The sequence below is a fragment of the Callospermophilus lateralis genome, chromosome 4, assembly GCF_048772815.1.
Source record: "Callospermophilus lateralis isolate mCalLat2 chromosome 4, mCalLat2.hap1, whole genome shotgun sequence".
In the NCBI taxonomy this organism is placed as follows: Eukaryota; Metazoa; Chordata; class Mammalia; order Rodentia; family Sciuridae; genus Callospermophilus; species Callospermophilus lateralis.
This window is the reverse complement of record NC_135308.1, coordinates 104,181,008-104,207,732: the sequence shown is the minus strand read 5'-3', so window position 1 is coordinate 104,207,732 and position 26,725 is coordinate 104,181,008. Positions and strand designations below refer to the sequence as shown.

The window sequence follows — 26,725 nt, the reverse complement described above, 5'->3', positions numbered from 1 at the left end:
ACATTTATTCACTTATTTGGTACCAGGAATTGAACTCAAGAGTTGCTTTACATCCGCAGGGAGATACATCCCAGCACATTTTATTTATTTTTATTTTTTATTTACTTATTTTATTTTTTTAAAATATAGTCGTAGTTGGACACAATACCTTTATTCTATTTATTTATTTATTTTTGTGTGGTGGATCGAATCCAGGGCCTTGCACATGCTAGGCAAGCACTCTACTGCTAAGCCAGAACCTCAGCCCCTTATTTATTTATTTATTTTTTAATTTTGAGACAGGTTCTAACTAACCTGGTGAGCCCTGAACTTGCAATCCTCTTGCTTCAGCCTCCTGAGTCACTGGGTTTACAGGTGTGCACCACCACACCCAGCGGTCCATCACCTTTAAACTCAGCCTCACACAAATTCTCAGGACATGTACAAAAATGTAAACAAATTCTTCGCCAGAATGCAAAATGAATGGCCTTTAGTCCAGTTTCCAATAGAGTCCCCATTCCCTTCTGAAACCTCATGAGCACAGAATTTATTGTCTGCATTCCTCTCAGCATTCTGGGTTCTGAAGCTCCCTCCACAATTACCCATTAAGGTATGCTTATCCAATTCTAAGACTTCTCTAGCTTTAATCTCTAAACCTTTACAAATTCCTCCCACAAACCAGCTCCAAAGGACCCTGAACCACATAGTCCAGATTAGTCACAAAAAGTACCTCACTTCTAGTACCAATTTTCTGTGTTCATTTTTTGTCTCTGTGACTAAAACACCCTGACAATTACAAGTTAGAGCTAAGTTTGTTTGGTTCATGGTTTCAGAAGTTCAGGCCCTGGTAGGTCAACTCCATTGCTCTGGACCCAAGATGAGGTAGAATATGTTAGAAAAGCCTTGGTGAATAAAGGAGTACTGCTTAGTTGATGCCAGTTGCTTATACGAGGGTGTTTTTCAGTCATTTTTCATACTAAAATAAATTCCTTCCTTCTGTTCATCCAAAGCCATAACATTTTCAAGTAATATAAACAAACTACAAATTTTAAATGTAGAAGAAATACTTCAAAATCATTTTAAAAAGCACTACTATAGGAAATCTCTCACTATGATAAAACAAATCAATTTCAAAAAACTAGGGCCTGATGAAATAAAGAATCTAGTGAAAATCAGTACACTGCAACCCTAGGGTATAATCATACTCTAATTTTCACACACTGTTGAATGTGTGCAGAACCTATAAATATGATGGGATCATCACAGGCAAATCATCATAGGAGTCTCTTGGTGTTCATTTTCTGTTGCACATAATAAATTACCACAATCTTAGTGGCTTAACACAACCCATTTATTATATCACAGTTCTACATGTCAAAAGTCCAGGTAACTCAGACAGGCCCACATTCTGAAGATCTCACACAGTGAAAATCTAGGTGTCAGCTGGAGCAGTGGTATCATCTGAAGATGCAGTACTCTTCTAAATTCTTTCAGGTTGTGGCAGAATTGAGTTCCATGTAGTTGCACAACTGAGTTCCCATTTGTTTCCTGCCGACTAATAGCTCTCATGTGCTAGAAGCCATCCTTTAGTTTTGGAAATGTTGCCCTCGCATAACATGGTACTTAGTTCTTCAAGAGCCATAGGAGAATCTCTCTTACTTCCTGAAGGGTTTACTTGACTTGTTTAGACCTATTTCAAACAGTACCCCTTTTAATACTTATAGTTAGCTCACTAAGAGCCTTAATTGCATCTGCTAAATCCCTTCAACTTTGCCATGTAATATAATCTAATAACAGCCACATCATCAGGGCAGCATCATCAGGGAATATTTAGTTTGTGGTGAATGACTGTTGAAAATAGTATAAAGTGAACATGAGCCTATAAACATTTGAGTGTAATAAAATTTTATAATCACATCTGTAAACTTTAAATATTATTACCTCACTATTTACACAGTGCTTGTACATATTCTGCATCAGTTGATTTTCACAACCTCCTACCAGGGAGGCAGGAGATATCAGTTCATGTTATAGATGGGAAAAAAAAAGTTTTTAATCATGTTTGGTGATGTTCAAAGGAGATGCTTCAGGGGTTATTATGTGTACTGAAGTTAATACTAAGTGGGTAGGGCTAAGTGTTGATATGGTGACTGTACTTTTATTTGTTCTATATGTTGGAAGTTCAATGTATGCTTTAATAACCACTGCATTGCATCATGATGTCTTGTTAAAGATAAGGAAAAGAATTTATAAAAAAAATAGTTTTAAAAATTGTTTATATATATATATATATAGATAGATATAGATATAGATATAGATATATATCTCTATCTATCTATATCTATATCTATAAAATCAAGGGTCCTTTCCTATACAATTTTAAGAAGTTGTCATCTCTTGCAGCAGCTGTTGGACCTTTTAAAAAGAAAGAACAAATGAAAAACTACATTACACAGCTGGTTTGAAATGTACATTTAGGAAAAAATGACAAACCTCATCCCCTTCATTCCCTTTACTTTTTATATGAGTGCAAAAAATTGGTACCTTCTTAATGTCTGGTCTCTTATTTTTCTTTTCATGAAGACATTGACTAGCAATAGAGTACATAGCTTCAACTGAAGTGGAATCAACATCATTCATCTTTACATCAATATAATCTTCAATTGTCTTTTCTTCATCTTCAATTTCTTCTTTAATATCTAGCTTAAAAATGAGTGTTAAAATTCTGTTAAGAGCTTCAAATACAAGAGAAATAAATTAAATATCAATTTTAATTATCTAAATTAACCTATGCTTTTACTATCCTTTCACTGTCTTCTTTTATAGCACTTTTAAGAAGGGAAGACACTGGGCTGGGGTTGTAGCTCAGTGGTGGAGTGCTTGCCTTGCAAGCTTGAGGCACTGGGTTCAATCCTCACCACCACAAAAATAAATAAATAAATAAACAAACAAATACATAAATAAATTTACAAATTTAAAAAAGAATGGAAGATACACAGAACAAACATTAAATATTTATTTAAACCCCCTAAATACTTTTAACCTCTTGCCTTCTAATTTTTGCATTTACATGTGAGCTATTTGCTTATGTGTTCCCATTAGTAGCATTTAATAGGCAGGCAGGGCAGAGTTATCTGCCTCATGATGTGCTTCTGCTAATGCAATTCCAACTCCTAGACACATACACCCCTCCCAGCATTTGAAAAACTTCTCTATAGGTACTTAGATTGTTTCATTAAAGAGAAAAAAAGGAGGGGACATAAGGGAGAGGCCAGGATGAAAGAATAATGAATGAGGATAAAGTCTAGGACTATGGTGGTACAGTGGTAGCTCCCAAAACATGTCTATGTCCTAATTCCTGGAACCTGTAAATGTGACCTTATCTGGAAAAACTACCTCTTTGTAGACATAATTAAATATCTTTTTTTTTAAGAGAGAGAGAGAGAAAGAGAATTTTTTTTTAATATTTATTTTTCAGTTTTCGGTGGACACAACATCTTTATTTTATTTTTATGTGGTGCTGGGGATCGAACCCAGCACCCTGCACATGCCAGGCAAGTGTGTTACCGCTTGAGCTACATCCCCAGCCCATAATTAAATATCTTAAGAGGAGGTCATGCTGGATTTTCCAGGTGGCCACTAAATACAATGACAAGTGCCTGTATATGAACAAAAAGAGGAAAAAAGATATATAGAAGACAATGTGATTACAGAGACAGAGACTGGAGTGGTAGAGCCATAAGTCAAGGAATGCCTTCAGAAGGCAGAAGAGCAGCCTCAGCAATGGAGAGGCACTAAGCAACTCAGTGAGTCCCTGTCTCGAAATCAAATACAAAATAGGGCTGGGGATGTGGCTCAATGATTGAATGTCCCTGAGTTCAATCCCCAGTAACCCCTCTCCCCAAGAAAAAGAAGGTGGAAGAGGAAGAAAGGATTCTCCCCTGGACTCTCCAGAGGGAGCACAGCCTTGCTAACACCTTGATTTTAGACACTTGGCCTCCAGTCACTTTAAGTCTTCTACTTTGTGGTATGTTTTACAGCAGCTCAAGAAAACTAGTACAGATGTAAAAGATTACTTATAAGAAATAGATTGTAAAGATAAGAAAATGTTCTCTAGTGACATAAGGGCTTATTAAAGCATCACACTCTTAGCTATCTGTGCATTAAAATCTTATTATTTTATATTGATACCATATTCAAGCCTTAAGAATGGGTGAAAAAGTATAATCTTCCCTTAAGTTTTATGATGTTCACTATTAAATGATGAAGTATAAAACTTGTGACTAAGAGAGATTCTGTACTTTTCTGTATTACATCCTCACTTAATTTGAAGTTTTGAGGCTCTTATACGTTCTGAAGAGGAAAAAGATTTAGGTAATAGGATAGAAAAAGTAGGCCTTTAGACAGGTAAGCCTTGCCTAAAAAGTTTAAGCTTTAAGTTGTTTTAAGTTGGTAAAACACTGGGTTCTATCTTTTGCCCTCTGTACCTCTTTTCTCTGCCCTCTTCTATTTTTAATCTATATATTTTATATAATTCAATCCACACCCAAAGCTTTATCTATGACTTAATTAATGGCTCAAAAACAGCATCTCCAATCCAGGATTTTCCATCAACTTCCAATAACCAATTAAACAGATAATTTTATTTCTCTGATTAAGACAAAATTTTACTTTTTAATGTGCCACTTAAAAATTTAAATATTACTAAAACAATAACTTTAACATTGTATCTATAAATATACTGATATGAAATATTATATTGCATGTATTACTGCATTATTGCATTACCAATATACCATGGAGAGCTTTATGATGTATATTTTTATAATGGAAAAAATATTATAACATACAGATAGTTTACTTATGGTTTCCACAAAAAGGTATGGCACCAGATCCTTGAGCAAATAAATCAATCCTTTTGATTTTATAATTCCAGTTCTAGCTACATAATCTGGTATATGAATATTTCTGATTTGATAGTACTGGTTTGTCCCATTTGGATACATAAATTCCAATGAAATCAGTGTGGTTATTTATCCAAGTTTAAGAAAAACCTATACATGATATTTCTATCACTCTTTAATTTCATACAAATTTCAAAATTCTTAAAACTTGTGACATAGAAAAAAAAATCAGGGCATAATTCTCCTCTAGTTTTATTTATCATTCAGCTAACTTACTTATAAATTGTTAATGAAATGTCTAATATATAAAATTAGATAAAATTTTCTAAAACTTTATAAATAATCTATAATATAAATAGAGAATGTTTACAAGCAATCCTATTTTGATACAAATTTAAATGTAGTCATTTCTTTCTGAGCTAGAAAACTGTTAGTAACCACCCTGGAAAGTAAGAAATTAAGGTAAACTGGAGAAGATCTCAGAAATCATTTAGTTATATTCTAATTTCACTCACAAAGAATGTATAAGTGACTGTTCTAGGCTTCACAAATATTTCATGGCAGAGTTGAGATTAGAAATATTTAATGCTCTTTCCATATATCATTATGTATTGCCAGTAGAAATACTTGTAAAATAAAATTCCATTTCTAGATGTCAAATTTACCCATACATAGTAAATATTTAGACAATAAATGCAAAGAGAAAAGAACTAGAAAAAAATTGAATCTTTCAGTTACTAATAACTGAGGTTCACGGTGTTCATCCACAGCTGGAAGTCCAGTGATTATTTCTAGTAAAACCTATGAAGAAAAAAAAATCCATTAATATAACACTTAGGATAACATAAAAACTAGAAGGAATATGAATCTTGATTATGAAATCTGGTAAATATTTTCTGAACAAAATGTATAGCTTTTGGCATTCAAGCAGAAAGAACACAAACCATGGGCATTTCTCATCACCTTCCTTCTTGGGCACCTAGGATCCCACCATGCCCCCATAAGCAATTCTTTCCTATTATCAACTTGTAAAAGAATCAATCCAATCAACATGTGTTCCAGGAATTCCCAATCCTTCTCCAGTCTTTCAGGGTATTCTTCACAAGAGTAAAGAAAATCAAATCCCAATTCTCTGGCTCTTAGAAGAATCTTATGTTCTAAATACTAGACATATTCTACAACCCCATGCTTTAATGTTACAGTGCAATGAAGTCAACTTTCCATATGTGAAATATATTTGAAAAAGATTAGATGAAGAAAAAAGCCCTTAATATCTCCAACACTCACACTCTGTTCCTTACTCAATCTTAGTAACTATTAAGAACAGACTAGTAGATCAGAAAATGCCAAGAAAATGGAGACTAAAGTACATATTGTATGACATGACTCATTCTATACATTGATTTAATTTAAGCTCATCCAATTCACAAAAAATCATTTATTGTAACAATTAAAAAAAACCTCAAAAATATCATACATTGGGAGACATTTTCATAAACTTTCTGATATAATCAAAGGTTAACATAAATGATTAACATCTTTAAACACAAAAGCTAAGCAAGATAGGTATATTAAAATACTCTTTTAATTTTGTACTTGTAGAAGAATGATTATTGTATGTAACTTACCACACCAAAGCTGTAGACATCAGATTTGGGTGTTATTTCTCCTCGTAAAGCTTCAGGTGCCATATAAGCTGTTGTGCCCACAATTCTGCTAGTCATGACTGTCTGGGCAAACTTCTCAGAGGCCCGGGCAAGTCCAAAATCTGATATTTTGGCAGTAAAGTCTTCATCTAGTAAGATATTTGCACTGAAAAAATGTAAAATTTTGAGAAAAAATGTTTTCTTCCCAAGGAAGTCAAATAGTTCCTTAGATAGATATATGAAAGTATATATGCACACATGTATATACACATATATTTACATTGTTTGCCATTTTATTGGATATATCATAAAAGCATGAAATTTGTGTAAATATATCTAGGATTCAGATTACAGTCAAATAGAAAGAGGAAAAACATTTAGGAGCATAAAAATGAAATAGAAATTTCCATGCTAGTGAGAGATATTTTCATAAATATTTCACAAATAATTTAAAAAATTTTAGTTATTGATGGGTCTTTATTTTATTTATTTATATGTGGTGCTGAGAATTGAACCCAGTGCCTCACACATGCTAGACAAGGGCTCTACCACTGAGCCACAACCCAGCTCCATAAATAATTTTTTACAGGAAATTTTAGTCAGCTTTTTGCTCTTGTGACTAAAAGATCTGAGAAGAACAATTTCAGAGGAGGAAATCATAACACAGGGTAACTTCCCAGTCTTTCAAAGCACCATTTTCTTTTTCTTTGTGGTTATGGGGATTAAACCCATTGAACTTGCACATACCAGGGGCAAGTGATTGCCACTGAGCTATATTCCAGTCTTCAAAGCACCATTCTAACAAAATTTTAATTTTTTTTATTGAGAAATAGTATTTGTGCATCTTTGTAGGATATATTAATTATTCAATATATATAATATATAATAATCAAATCAGGGTAATAAGCAGTCCTAACTCTTTAAACATTAATCATTTTTATGTGTTGGGAATCTCATACTCTTCTAGTGATTTCAAAATATATCATAGTGTTATTTTAACCTCTAGTTACCCTACTGTGCTATAAAAGAACCAGAAGTTATTCCTCCACTCTGTTTTTTGGTGCCCTAGAACTTCCTTCTTCCTTTCCCTTCCAAGTCTCTATTGACAATTATTCTATTCTGTTCTTCTATGAGATTGACTTATTAGTTTCCAAAAATGAGTGAAAATGTGGTATTTGTCTGTGTCTAGCTTTAAAATAAATTGAAAACCCCATTCTTAATTCCTTTCCTAACAATACTCAATTCACTTAAAAACAAATTTCTAAAGTTATCTCAATTATTTATTACTTTGAACTATTTTTGTACCATCTGGAATCTTATAAAGGATAAAATTATGTATAAAAGATATTAATGAATTCATGACAAGAATCCATTTATATATTCATATTTTCATTCAATAAAACCTTATTGAGAAGACTTTGTTTTATAGTATTTAAACTTGGTGCTGAATGGGTGGTGAATCTTAGAACTTTATCTGTGGAAAAAGCATATGAAAATTAAAAAAAAAAAAAAACAGAATTACACTGGGCTAGGACTGTAGCTCAGTAGCAGGAGCACTTGCCCAGCATGTGTGAGGCACTGGGTTTGATCCTCAGCACCACATTAAAATAAACAAATAAAATAAAGGCATTCTGTCTATGTACAGCTACCAAAAAATTTAAAAAACAGTATTACATGATGAGAATATCAGATACCAAATGCTGGAAAACCAATCATGTGCCAGGAATTACTGGGGAAAATTCCAAAGAGAAGGTATAAATTATACTTTGTTTTGGAGGATTATTTGAAGTTGATGGTTATATGAAGGAAAGAAAGGCATGTCAGGGAAATGAACATATACAAAGTGATGAAAACACGACAGCATATGGTATACAGAATCAATTTAAAAACTAGTGTTCATGAAGATGGAGTGAATTTGAACAGTATCTGAAGTTTACATAGTATGGAACTGATAATTTCAGATTTATCTTTTAGAACCATAACCTGGAAGTGTTGTAGTGAACAGGTGAGAACTGGTACAGACTTGTTTTACATTGACTAGGAAGGTTTGAAATAAAGCCAATAAAAGATAACAAAGATCTAAACAGAGACAGAATAAATAGGAAGCGCACATTTTCAGGCACAGAAATCTGTGACAATGGGATATAGGGACTGAAAAGTGTTAAGTTTTGGAAATGAATAAATAGTGACTTCATTTGATTACAAAGGAAATACAGTTTTGGGAGCTATGGATGAATTATGGGTTTGTGTAAGCCACCTCAAAGCAGGGGCATTGCTCTTTTGAGATCTCTCATTTGCTCATGATAGCAGGGGTGAAAAAATTCTGTCTTCCACAGAATTTACTGGTTCACACAGCTCTAGATTCAAACAGCTGCCTGGAGGTGAAAGAGACAGCAGTGTGCTCCAACTGACTTGAGGCACCAGGTGCCTGGAGGAGGAAGAAATAATGCAAAAGTTGATATGCTACCAATTATGCTGTGTTCCCCTCAGCTTCACTTTGGTTTATCTTGTAGAAGTTTTTCTCATAATAAATCCCTGTGATGTGTTTGCATATAAAATAAAGTACATGGAGCTCCCCTTTTTGTTAGAGATCAGACCCCACCAGGGCTGATTCACCCACTGAGACCCACTATTAATCTACTAATTGAGTTTTTTGTCTTTATTTCTTATATTTTTTATTTTTAATCACTTCATCATCTCGAATTTAGGTAAACTGAGTAAATGCCATGCAGGTCATGATAATACAAGAAAAAGATGTTTGGTTGAAGGGATGGTTTGATTTCTAAGATAGTGACTTAGAGGCTCCAGTGGGATACTCAGGCAAGGAGTTTTGGTACAGGCACATTGAAAAATACAGTATTAGAAGCTGATGATATTGACTTGAGAGTCACCTAGGCTGCCCTTAAAGTAAAGTGCCAGGCTGTCTTAAACTTGCAATCCTCCTACCTCAGCCTCCCTAGTAGCTGTGATTACAAGCATACACCACTGCACCCAGCTACACTTCTTTATCTTAAAAGAACCTCAAACACAACATGTACAAAAGAGAATTTATATTTTCACTTTCCCCAACACCACTCCAACAGAGACCTCTTTCTATATAAGTGAATCATGCCATAATGATTCCAGAGTACAATTCCGGATGTCATAATTCCAAGAGTTATTCCTGATATTTTCCCCCCTTCACTGCCAAGATATCAGCAAAGTATGCCATCTTAATCTCTCCAATTTGCTCACTTCTCTTCAAATTAACTGCCATGACCAAGACTTGTATGGTAGCCTACTAATCACCCCTTCTTATAAACTGTTCTCTATACCAGAGTCACAATGATCTTGTAAAACTTACATATTATGTCACTGCCTTACTATAATTTTAATAACATCTCATTACATTTAAGATTTAATCACATATAAAACCTTACCTTGGTCTATAAGGTCCTATAGGTCTTAACTCCCTATCTATCTGTCTAATTTTGTTTCAACTCTTGCATCCCTTCACTTTCTACATAACAGTCAAACTATTTTACCTCTTAACTCATTAAACTCCTATATTCCTTCCCACTACTGAACTTACAAACATGGTTCCTTCTGTCTAGATTGTTCTCTCCATCTTCTATTGCTGCCTTCAAACTATTCTTGCTTATTTCCTTCTCATTCTTTGGATGGAGATAATATATTTCACATATACATACTCATACACACTAAACCTATACTAAATACTATGATTCTATTGTTATTTTGTGATTATTCAATTGATGTTAAACTCTATATATGCCACTTTTGCTAAATTGCATCATCTACAATACTTAGTATATAGCAGGTTAATATTGAACTAGAGAAATACAAATACATGTTATGGTTTAGATATGAAATATATCCAAAGGTTCATGTGTTGCAGGGTTGGTCTCCAATAAAGAAACGTTTAGAGGTGGGGATTTTGGGATCCTCAGGAGTATTCTGACCTCATCAACTGACTGATCTATTGAGGGATTTGTAGATAATGGCATTACTGGGAGGTAGGACCTCGTTGGAAGAAGTAGGTTACTGGGGTATGCCTTGCAAAAGTATTTCTTATGACTCCTTCCTTAGTTCCTCTCTCTGCTTTCTGCTGCCATAAGGTGAGCAGTTTTGTTCTGCCATGCCTCAGGCCCAAAGCAACAGAGCCAGCTGATCATGGACTGAAACCTCTGAAAAAGTAAGCCAAAATACATCTTTCCTTTTCTAGTTGTTCATGTTAAGTATTTTGTCACAATGATACAAAGCTGACATAATACTTAAGAAGGAAGAGAACTGAAAAAGTACTCATGGAGGATGAAGTTGATTCAGAAAAGACTAATGATCCAGAAACTAACAAAGAAACTATTTTCCACAAGGCAAAAGAATTCAAGAAGAACAGAATAACATAATGTCAACAAATGAAGGAAAAAAAAGTCATGTAGTATGAGTACTAGAAATAGGTCATTAGATTTGAAATAAAGCAGATTACAGATGTCCTCAGTGAGAAGAGCTTTCATGGACTTATGGAGACATGTATCCAATTGCTTCAGGTTAAGACATGCATGTGAATAGTGAATAAACACAGTGACAACAAATTAAATATAGCTTTCCAAAAACTTTTCACAGCTGCATTTACCTTTTAATATCTCTATGAATATGATGGTTTTCATGTAAAAAACTGATTCCATTAGCTGCACCCTGAGTAATCCTGCATCTTGTGTGCCAAGAAAGTGGTGGAGTACCATCCTTATGAAGAAACAAACCAATTAAAAAAAGATGAAAAATCTACAGAAAATATGTAACTCAATATTTTTTCTAGGCAATAACTGAAAAATACTATCACTAAGAATTTAGGACTATAATTTTTTAAAATATGTCCTAAATAAGATCAAATGGAGGCTAGCATTTCTTATTTGAAGATAAAAATATATAAGAGCATTTCAACATCTAACCTTGACTAGTAATTTCACATTTTAGGTGATCACCTAACAGACTGGCAATCCTACTTGTTTACATATCAACTAGACAGTTTTTTTTCTTTGTTTTGTTTCATTTTTTTCTGGTATTATTTTTTTAATTCTTTCTTTCTTTATTTATTTAGTCATACATGACAGCAGAATGAATTTTGACTTATAATACATACATGGAATGTACATACATCAATCATATTGTCAATTCTATTCTGCTGCCCTTCCTATCCTCCTTACTCCTCCCTTCCTCTCCCATCCTTTCTCTCTATCCAATCTAATGTGACACACTTTTTTTCTTTTTCTCATTACAACATCATATATGTATTCAACTAGACAGTTTTTATAGAGCAAGAAAAATATTAAGATTAGTGTAATTTAAATGATCCTGTACAAAGTAAATATTAATATTCTAACACAGAAACAGAAAGCCAAATGATATGATGAACAAAATATCTTACCAAGCAACACAGTCTGTCTAGCAATGAACCGTTGGGCATGTAAACGTATACTAAGCAGAGATCATCGCCATCACTTGAGAAACCAAGTAGTTCTACCAAATTTTCATGTTGACACCTATGACAAAAAATTTTCCATGTAGATTATTATAATATCTATTTGTCAATATTCAATTTAGTGTTTCAACAGAAAAAAGATCAAGAAAATAGTATGTTATATATCAAATATATATCTATGTCAATTATATAACTATAATTTTCTGTAAATGGTTCTCTCTTCTGAAATACTGACCAATGTTAGAAGCAAAACCTCTTTCTATTTTATAGTGAAAATTCAATAATTTGGCTCATTAGAACTTGTCATAACTTGGTTAAAGATTAGGCTGATGCCTGTATTTGTTCAGTACAATTTTCAATAGCATAAAGAAGATTTTAAGAAGTCTGCCCAAACTTTTATAATACTCTCAAGAATTTTATAACACACCAAAATATTTTATCACACACTAAAGCACTGATTTATAGGCCAGATCTTTAATCACATCTAAATTATACATGTCTGATCTTTTATCACATCTGATTGTCTGTTTATATATATATACCTCAGGGTAATAAAACTGAAGAGAAGTTACAGTATAACACAACTTCATGGATCTGTGGTTCAGCTTAGAGAAAACAGAGCTGAGTTCAAAGTCAAGTTGAAAATCTAGCTCTGCTACTTCTTAGATATGTGACCTGTAGCAGGTCAACAACCTCACTGAGACTCAGCTCCTTTATTTGCTAAATGCAGAAAATAGTAGCTAATTGGTAATATGAACACTTATAATTAAATGAATAAATATACAAGAGCCTAGAAACATACCTGGCATATAAGTACTCCTTCCAAGTGCTTACCCACTTTGTTCATTCAAAATGCTTGATACTTCTAACATTTCCTTATAGCAAATCAATTATCTCTACCTTCATTAATATTTTGAGAAGTATAAATTAAAACAATAATTGTTTCATTTTCCACCAAACTGACACATTTTAAATATTAGTAGTTAACATTTACTGAATTTATACTATCCTTAAGATATTGTGATGATTCATTTGCTTTGTTTTATTTAATCTTCATAACAGGGTAATATTATCCAATTTTACAGATTAGAAAACTAATGGACAGAGAGTAAAGAGACTTGGTCAATGTCATTCTACTAGTAAGGATCAGATTGGCACATATCAAAAAAAATAGGCAATGGTGATTAGGTAGCAGTGATATTTAAATTATAATAGACTGCTAGTAGAAGTAAAATGATCACAATTTGGGGTAGAGGGTGTAGCTCAGTGGTGGAGCATGTGGTTAGCATGAGTGAGACTCTGGGTTCAATCCCCATCCTCAGAAAAATTAAATAAATTACCATTACTTATCTATAAAAAGTCATTTGCACATGTATTTGGAAAGTCTTTAAAAAGTTAATGTAATCTGACCTGGTAAGTCTTCTAGGAATTTATCCTGATGAAATAAGCCAAAATATATTTAAAGATTTAAAGATCTTTGTGATCCTTAAAGGATCTTTGATTTGTAATACTGAAAATTAGAAAAAAAATCTAGTAGGATAATGGTTAAGTAAGATATGGTCTTTATAAACGAATGTTACAAATAATCTAATTTTTTAAAAATTTATTTTTAATGACATGGTAAAAATGCTACCAACATCATGAAGCAAGTACATCAGAATATTAGCAATGGTTACCTCTGAGTTATATATTTAAGAGTTGGTTTTTATTATTAAAAAAAAAAGTTTTTCTATATTTCCCAGTTTATCTACTTTGAACAAATTACTTTTACAACTGGAGAATGGAGGTAGGAGTAGAGAGAACAAATTTTCTTTTTTTCAGTGTGCATTATTTTTACTATACCTGAATCAATTTCAGTTTATTAAATATTTCTTGAGATTAACCAAATAGAATTGGTAATTTATAGCAATGGGCCTCGGGGATATAATTTGGTAAATCCCATTAAGATCCAAATCCAGAGCTCAGGCTCTGGAATCAGATCTGGATTTGAATCCTATCTTTTAACATTTACTGTCTATGTGACCTTGGGCAAGTTATTTAACACTTCTAAATCTTTCTTTGTTTTAAAGGGAGGTTGTAAGAGTTGTCCTGAAAATTAAATGAGTCAATATAAATAAAATATGTAACACAGTGTCCAGCATATTGTATACACTCAAATGTCAATCAGTATAAGTACTAAATACATTTCTGATTTGTTTCTCCTACCTTTCTTGATGATGTCAACAATTTCCTAGCATTCTAGGTCATAGTATTCTAAATATCTTTGCATATAATGCTTCCCTAGTTACTTTATGATTGTTATCTAAGGGTCTATTATTCTGTAAAGTTTTTTTAAAAGTATCTCTACAATTGATCTTTCATGAAATTTGGGTGCAGAAAACATAATAATGGAAAACTGAAATTCCACGTAACTTCCTTATGATTTAAAACTAACTCCTGTTTAATCTACAAGCATATGAAATGCAGTCATAGAATTGAGCCAATAGTACTTATCTAAACCCTTTACTTTGATTTTATGTAACTGCATTTGGAAATAGCCATAGTTCATGGTATACTTTGGTAAAGAAACCAGGTTCCTTGTACCTTAACTGGTTCTTTTCCCCTCTATCACACTGCCAAGTAATACTTACTTTGCCATTACTTTTATTTCTTGATCAAATTGTTTTTTCAATTCTTCAGTACTAATGTCTACCATCTGAAAAAATAATATGCAGTTTAATACAGTATCATTACCCATGGCGTCTAAAGCTGAAGCAGCTCAAGAAATAGCTGGCTGATCTGCTTTCTTTAAAACAATAAGGTACTACTTTCCTTATTTATAGAACAACTGATATATAGAAATTTTAGTGTTTTGCTCAAGGTCCATGGTTTATCAGAGAACAGAAAAAAATTATGAGCCTCTCTTTACTGTGGAAATAAAATAGAATGAGACTTCACTGCATAGAAATTTTGCAGTAACAGAAAACCAGCAAATTTGAATGTAAAAAGAAAATAAAATGTTTGAAACATATATGAGAAAGAATGACAATGCATATATATGCGATCTATTAATATTTTTAGGCTATAACAACAGATTTAGAGTATAACAAATCAAAAAGTAAGGGGTGAATATGTAAACAGAAATGGGAACAAAGGATACAGATAAGAAGATTTCTAGTCTTGATATATATTTTCTAAACTATATTTTTAAACAAGAAAAGTAATACAAAATATATATATATAAATTTTCTTAGTATCATTTTTATTTTGATTACTCATGAGGTACTATGTGATGCAAGATATCTCAACTTTATTTTGCAAATCTCTCAAAATTGTATGTATGATCATATGCATGTGTGCAAAATATTTTTTTTTCTAGGGTGGGGTCCATACCTCTCAATTGAATTTTAAATGTTAAGGACTACCAGCTTTAGGAAGGCATTTATTAGAAGAAAATACATGGTGAAATAACATATTTCCTAAAGATTAACGTAAAGCTTGTTATATCACATACTAGGAAGCAACTATTCCTTTCATTCTTTTCCTCCTAAAAACATTACTTACAGCTGCCAGCTTCTTCACTGCCACTGCTGTGTTGTTCACATAGCCTTTATATACAACTCCAAATCCTCCCTCTCCCATTTTATTGCCACCAATAGAAATGGGCCGTTCATCAAAATTATTTGTGACATTCTTCAATTCATAAAATGAAAAACTATGAAAACCTAAAATGCCAATAAAATAAGGAAAAAGTGACTAAATAAAAAGGAAATTAGTTTTAATAATTTTGATGTTTTCTCAACTTAATATTTCGTACATATGCAAATACAAAAGAAAAGACAGGACAGATGGGACGGGATAAAACCATGTTTAAAACACAAATTTTAAACTTTATTATGAAAATTATGCTTAGTGATCTTACCAACCAAACATTCTAGTTACTACCCAAAGTGAAGTCACATAATTTCTTTAAAAAAATGTTGCTTGCAAGTTATTAAAATATTTACTTATTTTTCCCTAGTTTCTACATTTTGTTTTGTTTTTGCGGTACTGGTTCTCAAACACAGATGCATGCTAGTCAAGCACTCTACTTTTGAGCTATATCCCCAGCCTACCACTTTCTATGCTGTTTTTTTTTGTTGTTGTTTTTGTTTATTGCATATCTTTACCTCTAATCACTGAAACTTGTTAATGCAATGAAGATAGTACATGATAAATGAAGAGGGAAAAGAAATCATGCAAGAGCTATTGCCAGTGTGCCTTTGACTGCTAAACAAATGAAAGAAGGAGAAATTTATTTTAAAACAGTGATTGTCATCATGACAAATTTACTAGTAAAGAGAGCACTGAAAATGTTACTTACGTGTATCACTAAATTCTAAACTTTTATTTTCTGGACTTGAAGAGTCAGGTAGCACATGATTTTGTTCAAGATTCTGCACAGGTATCACAGATGTTCTGTCTTTTTCATAGAGAGGCATCTGTTTCTGCTGAACTGTTGTAGCTTCTATGCAAGGTACAGCATGAACAGTTTTGGGAACAGCATCTGCAAAACAGAATAAGAAACAAGTCTTCCTTCCATAAGAAAGTGTTTGTAAAAAAGTTCAATTAAGAACTCAGTTTAATTAATAACATTTGAATTTTCAGAGGTTGGCACTATATTTTGACAGCATACATAGAAGCTACCTAGTAAGAACTTGTCAATCACAATAAAGATTGGTACAGTAAGGCAGTGTTTACAAAATGTGGCACATGTGCCACCTGCACCAGAAACACTGAAGTACTTGTTTAAGAATATAGACCTTGAATCTAACTCCAGAATTTCTGACTAAGAAGGTCTGGAAAAGACCTCCTTGTTCAACAAGAACCCCAAATGATTCTTATGCACAATAAAGATTGAGAACAACTGGTATAAAGGGCGTCAAAGGGAGAAAGTTAAGGTTGTAAAGAAGATAACTAGACACTAACATACTACAATGCAGTGTGGGGAAATCATGATGATAGAGTGTCATCAAAGTGGAATTTGAAGGTGGAAAAAGCAAGAGTTCAAAAGAACAATTTCCTACAGCCTACACAAGTTCTGAACTTCCCAATGGCACAGAATTATCTAATTTTAATGGTGGAGATCAGACTCACTTTAGCAGCAGTCTGAAGTGTCCTGTGTCTGCTTGTTAAAGAGTATGGGAGAGCTGAAAGAATGAAAGGAATTCTTAAATGTAAGGTTCATTTAATATGAGAAAGAAAGTAAGAGTAAGTAGAAATGTTTCCATTTCTGCCATTTGTCTTTCTACCCTAATTGTTGATACCCTGGTCACACTCAGTTTACCTGGAAGCAAAAGACTTGCAGGAGCAAAAAACTCATTTTGGATCAAAAGATCCACAAGATCACCAACTGTGCAATTTGTGGTACCCCAGTCAAACAGTAATTCACAAGTGGGACTTTTTCCAGTTTGAAGTAATGCTTCAAATCTCCTTAAAAGCAAGTAACAAAGAAACAAATTAGGATATAATTTGAGTTCATATGAAAACAGGAATTAGCCTCCTTTCTCCTTGTCTTGCTTATAGAACCTCCTATAAAATTAAAGGGAAGGGATAGCAGGAGAACAAGCAAAAATTACCACAAGCAAGGAAGGAGAGGCAGGAGAAAAGATGCTGAAGATAATGATAATAAAAGTTAACATTTACTGATTACTTAGTGGGCTACAGGATGCAAATGCATGAACTTGTTTAAGGATATTATGATTACCATTTTAATTTACTAATGAGAAATCCAAAGTTGGACAGGTAGAGTAACCAGCCCAGGGTCACACAGCCAATAAGAAACATCCAAGATGAGATCCAAATTCAGATTTCTCTTCACATAAGAATGTACTTTCAACATACTAAGCTATATTACTTCCTTCATGACTTATTAACTAAATTAATTTTTATTTATTTAATTTTAAAAAATAAATACACATTCTTAATTAAACAAATAGAATATGTACACGTTCAGGAAATTACTCCTTTGATTTTAACTATACTTAATATTTAACTAAATTGAAAGAAAACAGAGCCTTTTTTGTTCAGCACTTTAAAATTAAAAATTAGTTTCATGAAGTAACATTTAAAAATTTAATCAATATAGTTTTCTCTGTTTTTTCCTCCAACTATTTTATTTGGAAAATTTCAAACCTACAGAAAAGTTGAAAGAATAATGCAATGACCAACCATTTACCTACCCTTTGTCTAGATTCACCAACTGCTAACATTTTGCTACATCTGGGTTCTTGAACATACTGTTTTTCAACATCTGTGAGTGTGACAGTGTTTGAAGTGTAAAACAGATGTCTTGCATAATATTTCACAATCTATATTTACCTTACTACTTTCTCATGATTAAATTCAGGTTAAAATTTTTGGTAAGATCACTACGTAAGTGACAATGTACCCTTCTCACTGTGTCATATTCAGAGGTTAAAAAAAATGCCATTTTGTGTCATTACTGTTGATCACTTGTTTAAGGGGGGTTTCTTTATGATAAAAGTAACTTTTCCCTTCTTAATTAAGTAACTTGAGAGTAATATGTGGAAATCTTGTACATCTGTTCATCAACAACCTTTATCTTACGCTTTTAAGTTCAATGATGAACCAATTATCATTAGCGGTTGTAAATTTGTAACTTTGATAAAGATAAATAAACTTTTATCATTATTTTAATGATAATTTTTATCATTATTTTAATCATTATTTCCTGGCATTATTCTGTAAAGAAGAGCTTTCTTCCTATCCCCCTCCTACAACTATCAAGTTTAAAATAGTAATATCAACAAACTATCTTTAAAAAGTAGCTTTTAAGTTTTAAACGTGATGCTTTCACAAGTAATTTAAGATGTTTAAGCCTTCATATCAGCAAATATTTCCTGGAAGGACTAATACAGGTGTCAAGGCTTTAGATTCTGTGCCAGGTGATTGTTGAATACCAAAAATAAATTTCCTTTTCTCTTGCTTTCAAAGATAGATTTTGACATAGGTCTTAATTGCAGTGACTGACAAAAATAAAACATATTTTACACTAAGAAAAAAATGAGTAGAAACAAAGAATGGAAATCATGTGAAGCTAGTGTTGAAAGATTCTGGGTATGATCTAAGAATTACATTTGTAGATATGAACACTTACAAGTTAACAGCTTTAAAATCAATTTGAAAAACTGCCAAAATACATTGGTAAGGGTGCCTAGAGATTCACACACTTAGAAATTTAAACTCTAGAATTTTACTAGATTTTTACAATAGTCTTATGTTTCTTCAATCTGAAAATTCAAAGTATACAACAGAGTGACAGAGAACTAGAGCAAAGGTGAGACTCTTTACTCTAACTCAAAAACTTATTTTCAAGATTATAATATTAGCCCAGCTGACAAGTTGAAAATGAAGCAAAAATTGCAAAAAGAAAAGAAGAAAACAAGAAGGGGTGACTTATTACCCACAGTAGAGAGGTTCACTTTCTAAATTCAATGAGTCAATAACATTAGGGATAGCAGGAGAACAAGCAGTTAGTAGGTATTTTTACCTACTAATGTAAAAATTTCAAAAGAAAAAGAATTTTATGTTACCTTATATGAAACTGATTGTATCTATCATCACCAGATGGTTTTTTAATAGCTATAGCTAATTTCTTCCATCCTTCCTGAGGATCAATAAAATCTGACAACTTTCTAATTAGGCCAGCATTGAGGCAGCGCACATATGTTGATGGTGTTATGGGTTTGTTCATCTTCTATTCCTGAAATATGAAAAAATTCTCATTAAAATTTCACAGTAGTTTTGGAGGTGACATCTGTGAGCTCATATATCATACTTTGCTATACTGCACGAAATGTTGGCAACTGATTATAACACAACAAAGCAATACTCCAAAGTCAACTAGTTGATGTCCTAAGAAGAAATCCAAATTAAAATGCATTTCTCAAGTTGTCCTCTGGTTTTGCTTTATTTTTCCACCTATAAATATCAATAAAAACAGGAGGACTTTTTTTCTGACACTGATATTTGCCAAGTGAAATTAATACAATGCAGCAAAAATTTTAACTTTACCTGAAAAATTTCTGTGAGTATGTTTGGGAATCAAGTTTATTTATCTTTCCATTTAAAATGCATTTTTTCTATCAATACTTAACTATTAAAATCTATGCAATATTCTTTAGTAAAAGTGAAAAGTAAATATACTGAAATAATTTAATAGCATTAAAAGATATATGGCCCAGATGGTTGTGGTGGCACTTGCCTATAATCCCAGTGGCACAGGAGGCTGAAGTAAGAGGAGCACAAATTAAAGGCAGGCTTGGCAACTTAGTGAGACCCTGTCTTAAATAAAAAAACATTAAAAAGGTTGGGGATATAGCTCAGTGGTATTGGGTTCAATGCCCAGTACCACATATACACAAACACACACACAGAAGATATGGTCCATTCACATACTTTGTTAGCATGCTGTTCCTTGACCCCTTCACTCCTGCCAGCCTCACCTCCCCGACTCCTGGTATTGGGGATTAAAACCAGTGGCACTTTTACCAGTTGTCTCTATCCCTGGTTCTTTTCATTTTGAGACAGGGTGTCCCTAAGTTTCTGACACTGGCCTCTGAATTGTGATCCTCGTACCTCAACTTACCCAGTGGCTGGGCTTGTAGGCCAGCCCTACCACACCTGATCCCCTACACATACTTTGAGTCCTTGAGATCTGCCTCACCACAATTTTCATTCCCTACTAAGCCAAAATATGTGGTTTGCCATGTCAACATCTCTCTAAATAGTACCTTTATTTCCTCAATCTCCCTTTTCTTCTATAACTTTACTCTGGAGATCAGAAGCAAGGGATAAGTCTCACAAATTTACTTGTTTACCAGACCTGTAGAATACAGCTGTAAAGAACTAGATAATGGAACAGACTGGTGTGAACACCAGTTTATGACAACCCCTTTTCAACTGGGCATTCAATGCTATTATTTTTTACTTCTCTTGTGTCATTGTTCTTAGTGACTATTTTATACTTTTACCTCTTTATGTAGCTTTAACTTTTTTCATGCCCTTCATTCTCAGTAGATGGTGATCTTTCCTTCCAATGACTCAAGACAGATATTTTTCTGTCAATTATTTTTGCTTCCCTTTATTTTTTTCTTGAAAATACAAAACAATGTAGTTACAAAGTAAAGAATACATTCAGAGGGTAAAAAATTAATAAAATTATAAACAACAGTAAAAAGCAAAGTCTCTGTATCATAGGCTTCTAGGTCAATATTCACTTCTTCTCTTTGTCTTCCCTGGACCACCATATCTAAATAGGTTTACCTGTTCTCTGCCTAGGTATCTTTCATTACTACACATATTTAGTTGTTACTTCATGAGTTTGGGGACCATACTGATTTTATGAATTAATATAAACCCAGAGACTTGCACATTGTAGATACTAGTGCTCTGTGCTTATTTTAGGAATGAACAAATTATTGCCCAGTACCTTACTAGGTGAATTATGTATTTAATTTAATCCTTTCAGTAACTAAGACAATTTTGCCACTTTTATACTGCATAGTAGTAACTGAAAGATCAGGAACTTGAACTCATTTGGAACTCTTGACTCCAAAATTCATGCCATATAACCCTGCTTCTATAATTGATGCATTGTTCATATCACTCTCTTTTCTAGAGGGACCATTCCTTTCCTTTTATTCATTTATACATTCAGCAAACATATGCATCAGGCTTCATACTAAGTGATGGTATCCCAAAGAGAAAATCTTTGTTCTTAAGTTGCTCAGTCTAGCAGAGAATACAAACAATTAAAATCAATGATAAACAAAGAGGTATGGGGCTGGGGATGTGGCTCAAGCGGTAGCATGCTCGCCTGGCATGCGTGCGGCCCGGGTTCGATCCTCAGCACCACATACAAAAAAAACAAAGATGTTGTATCCGCCGATAACTAAAAAAATAAAATATTAAAATTCTCTCTCTCTCTCTTTAAAAAAAAAAACAAAGAGGTATGTTTAGAGTGTTATGTGGCCCAGAGAAGGAGCATCAAGCAGAGGCAGTCAAAATTAGGTATATTAGGACATATTTGGTTTGGTGTCATATATTATGATATATTTGGTTGAGTGAGAGGTTAGTTGGATGAGTGAAAGGTTATGATAAACCCAAAAGGAAATTCTGTATAGAAGGAACAGTCTGGGAAAAGATGAGAAAGCATGGGTTAGGCTCAAATAATATCTATTATAGCTGGACCACAAGGTGTATGTGATATAGTTAAGAGAGATGAAATTGGAGAAACAGGAGGGCCAAATCATTACGTGCTCTGTAGGCTAAGACAAGGAGTTTAAATTAGTGTTAAAAGTTTCAGAGGAGCAACTTCATGATTTTTAAGAAGGGGGTATTGTATGATCTTTGTTAAGTGGATTCCTCTGGATAAAAAAATTAAAGAGATCAGTCAAGGTCAAGAGACCATATCAAGGCAAGGAGACCAGTTTGAAAACATCTGCAATAATCTTGATGAGCAGAAATGAAAGCCTGAAAAAAAAGTATACTTTCAGGCAATAGATAAAAAAAAAAATAGATGAAAAAGTTTAGAGACCAAATCAAAACAATTTCATAGTCAGGCACAGTGGTGCACACCTATAATGCCAGTGGCTTGGAAGGCTGAGGCAGGAAAATTGAAAGTGCAAAGCCAGCCCCAGCAATTTAGCAAGGCCCTGGAGACACTGTCTCAAAAATAAATAAATAAATAAATAAATAAATAAATAAATAAATAAATAGCCCAGGAATGTGGTTCAGTGGTTAAGTAGCTCTGGGTTCAATCCCCCATATCATAAAAAGAAAGAAAGAGAGAAAATTCATAAGAGATCAGAGATTAGAGGAAAGGGAGAGTGAGAGAATAATGAGAGGATGCCTGGATTTTGTGAAATATCTATTTCTGGCACCATCTAGGAAAGGTAGCATCAAGTAGCTATATGCATGTCTGGAGCTTAGCAGAGAGGTTTCAGCACAGAATACTCACTTATGTATTCTCATTTATGAATTGAGGGGCTGGGGTGTGACTCAGGGGTAGAGCGCTTGCCTAGCATGTGTGAGGCACTGGGTCAATTCTGAGCACTGCATATAAATAAATGAATAAAATAAAAAGATCCATCAACATCTATTTTTTTTAAAAAAATTATGAATTAAGAGCATATTTGCATATACAGTTGAGGAAACAAGTTAAAAATAAATTTGCCTACTAGCGACATATAGAATGAGAAGGAATGAAGTAAAAGAAGCAATTTTAAAAGCACTTGATAAGTCATGGAGGCATAAAGAAAATCAGGACAGTACCATATTAGATTTATAGAATGGGGACTGGTTGGTCCCCATTCTAGAAACCTAGAGAGGTCAAATAAATACCGATTGGTATGTAAAATTTGGAAACCTGAAGGATAGTGGTGACTTAAGAACAGTTATAGTGAACAGTGAATGGGTGGTTAAAAATTGATTTTCCAAGATGTCCATCTATGAAGAGAAGGAGAGGAACAGGGGAAGGGAGTTGAAGAAGGAAAAGAAGCTGAAATATGGAATCTAAAGTTGTATCAATGAACACTGCACATTTAAATCCACTGCACTCAATGAATCTTTTATCCATATGTGATTTGGACCTTACAGACTTTATGAAAGAGTTTCAGGACCCCTGATCACATTTTGAGAGCTGCTGGTTAAGAGTTTAAGGCTTAAGCTTGTTGTTGATACAAATGAGATAGTGAAAAGGTCAGTGCTGAGCAGAAGGAAATCTATTCCTCTGAATCTAAAAAGAAGCATAGAGGGAGAGTTGCCACACAATATCATTTCCTCTATGAAGTAGGACACAAAGTCATCTAGGGCTAAGTAAAAGCTCAAGCACCTTAAGAGCCAGCTACTCCTCTGAGTCCAACTCAGAAGGTAGTATTGGCTTTTCCTGACAATCAATTCTTTTGCTCCAAAATGTCACCTGATCATTCTTCTATTACAACAATTATTATATTTTATTGTGTTTCTGTCTTCCCTGCTTGTGTATTCTCCTGGGTAGCAATTCAACCAAATTTACTTCAGCAGCTACAGAAAACATTTGTCTTGAATGAAAGGCTGATATTTTTAAATTAAGAAATCCTGTCTACGTATAGATTATGCAGTTGACTCCTTCAAGTTATTTTCCCTTATTTATCCAGATTTCTCTAAACTGTAAGAAATACATGATTGACAAAGCTAGAAAGGTACAAATGCTCAATAATTCTAAAACCTACAGCTAAAATGCAGGGAATTGAGAACAAAAACAGGCTATATCATGGTCAGAAATAAATTTTGTAGCTCTCCTGCACCCAGATTTCTAGCTGAGACATGTGTAGGGACATCAGGAAAAGGAAGGCCTTTCAACATCTCCTCCATAGATGTATGCCCAAAAGTTCTAAATTCCAGAATTTAAAATTTTACCTTATATTTTCATACCACCCCAACCACATATTTGGAAGAATATAAACCAAAATATTAACAGTGGTTATCTCTTGATGATTATTTTTATGGTGATTTTAATTTTGCTTTTATGACTTTTCAATAATGAAAATAAACTCTATAGAAAAACTAGAAAGTATTATCTTTTTTAAACTCCTTAAAATGTACTTTAGTATACTCTGCATTAATAGAAGTGGTGCTGGATCTATAAGTATCCTTATGATTATTTTCTCATATCACTAATTTCTATGGTGAAGACAAACTATTCATATTTTCAAATATGACAATGAGGACAAGTATACTAGATGAGGTGGCAATATACTAAAATCGATGTCTGCTTGTGGAATCCAAATGCATTTCTGTTCATATGCCCATAGTATGCCCCAAGAGACTTCAAAACATTTTTGTCAAATGAATTAATACAGTTTAAGACTGTGATAAAAGGAGGGGAATGTATAGGGGTTGGAGAATGATGGACTTTGGGTTTGCATGGGTGTGGGAACAATTATTTTTTGACAGAATTTATTACATAACATTGTTTTTAAAGGTAATGCACAGAAATATATGTAACTTCAATATTTAGAGTAGTGTTGAAGGGTTACTGGTTGGGTACAAACAATAGATATGAGAATATAGCTGAGTTTTTCAGATGCTGGCAGTCTTATTTAATCAAGCACAGTACTTTTTAACACATTTGTAACCCTTCTAAAATACATTATTTGCTTTCATATGTTCTTAGCAAAATATGCCAGATAGTCATTAATGTTTATTTTTGAACACCTCAATATCATCACCAAATACAAAAACTGATGATAACTTCACACACAATGCTACAGGGTAGCCTTTTTCAAACTGGGATATGTGCTGGCATATCATAAATAAACATGTATCTTTTTTAAAAAAATGACTTAACTCAATGGTAAGTAATTTAAAATGTTTGGGGTATTTAAAAATTATATAATGTCATTCATTCATCAAATATTTACAGAGTGTCTCTTTGTGCTGGAAGGCTCCTGGAAATAGAGCTTTAGGACAATTGGGGGGGGGAGAATTAACTGCTGGAACTTATATTCTAATAAAGAAGTCACGGAGTAAGCAAATGAATGAATTCTATAGTATGTTGAAGTAAGGACACAGAAGCAGGAAAAGACAAATTAGGAGAGTGTACCAACAATCTGATGGGAAATGCTGGCAGCTTGGACTAGTGGGTAGAGCAGAGAAGATGCAGAAGACCCAGGATGCTGGGTATATTCTGAGGTAGAGCCAATAGAATCTTGTGTGCTGATGAGGGGAGGCAGAAGATAGCACCAAGGTCTTTGGACTTGAACACATTTCCTGACATATACTGACAGGAAGACTGTGGAAGGAGTAAGTTTGTTCTGGAAGATCAGGAGGTCAGTTCGGACAAATAGAAATCAAACTTCCCATGAATATTTAGTATGAAAACAGGAGAAAAAAGAAATCTGAATTTTCCAATAGACGTCTACAGGATCACTATCAGAAAAGGAAAACGACAGATTTAATATCCTGTGCTTTTAAGGCGCTTGGGGCAGGCAGGTTTTTGAGGTACCAATAGCGCTAGTTTCCATTCTCAGTGGCTAAAAGTATTTTCTCAGGGTTTGCTTTTTATCCTTTTGTGTCTTTTGCTTCCAAGTCGTCACGTATGTTCCAAATCTGGTAATGTACTTATCTGATCCTACAATGCCTCTCCACTTTCTAATTGGAATCTTGAAAGCCAGAGAAACTTTTCCCCGCCACAAGCTTCTCCGTGAGTGCTGACTTGACTTCCTGGTTCTGAGGGAAAAGGCTCAGGAACACACACCCTGGGAGCCAAGAAACAGAGAGTGTCTGAGCCGACAAATGGCTGGGTGACGCCCCTCCACGACACAGGTTCGTGCTCTGGTTTGACCAACTTCTGGATCCCCAGGGACCCACCAAGCTCCGTCCATGCAGCCTACTTCCTAACTTTTCTGAGTTTGATGGTAAGGCGATTTGCGTTCTGCGGCGGATCTCGCGACAACCCTGAGCAAAGAGAATGAGGCTCGACTCCCACAACCTTCCGAGAAGGAGATGCACAGGCCGGAAATCCCTTACCTGCCGGGGAGTCAGATGGGAGGCACTGACCCGACACCGCCAGGCCGAGCCAGCAGTGGAACGCCAGCGCACCCGGAAGCGCTGGAGAGGGGCGGTGCTGTTCTTAAGGCCACGCCCCCTGATTCCTCTAGGTGCCAATAGGCGGCTCTACGACTGGAGAAACTCTT

General features: G+C 33.9%; 1 protein-coding gene across 4 annotated transcripts; it reads right to left on the bottom strand.

The window, feature by feature from the left end:
- Positions 1–1,320: 1,320 nt before the first annotated feature.
- Positions 1,321–26,644, bottom strand: Irak4 (interleukin 1 receptor associated kinase 4). Of its 4 annotated transcripts, none has more exons than XM_076854343.1 (13): positions 26,559–26,644; positions 21,020–21,139; positions 19,580–19,749; positions 17,311–17,456; positions 16,348–16,530; positions 15,549–15,709; positions 14,636–14,700; positions 11,952–12,066; positions 11,160–11,269; positions 6,512–6,695; positions 5,622–5,684; positions 2,524–2,682; positions 1,321–2,394 (listed from the first exon to the last, which is right to left on the bottom strand). In XM_076854343.1, exons 3-13 carry the CDS (start codon positions 19,738–19,740, stop codon positions 2,359–2,361), a joined length of 1,383 nt encoding a protein of 460 aa, XP_076710458.1. In that variant the 5' UTR covers positions 19,741–19,749; positions 21,020–21,139; positions 26,559–26,644; the 3' UTR covers positions 1,321–2,358. The 4 variants fall into 4 exon arrangements, with proteins under 4 accessions (XP_076710458.1, XP_076710459.1, XP_076710460.1 ...); XM_076854344.1 differs by lacking the exon at positions 26,559–26,644 and adding an exon at positions 23,008–23,066; XM_076854345.1 differs by lacking the exon at positions 21,020–21,139.
- Positions 26,645–26,725: the final 81 nt, after the last annotated feature.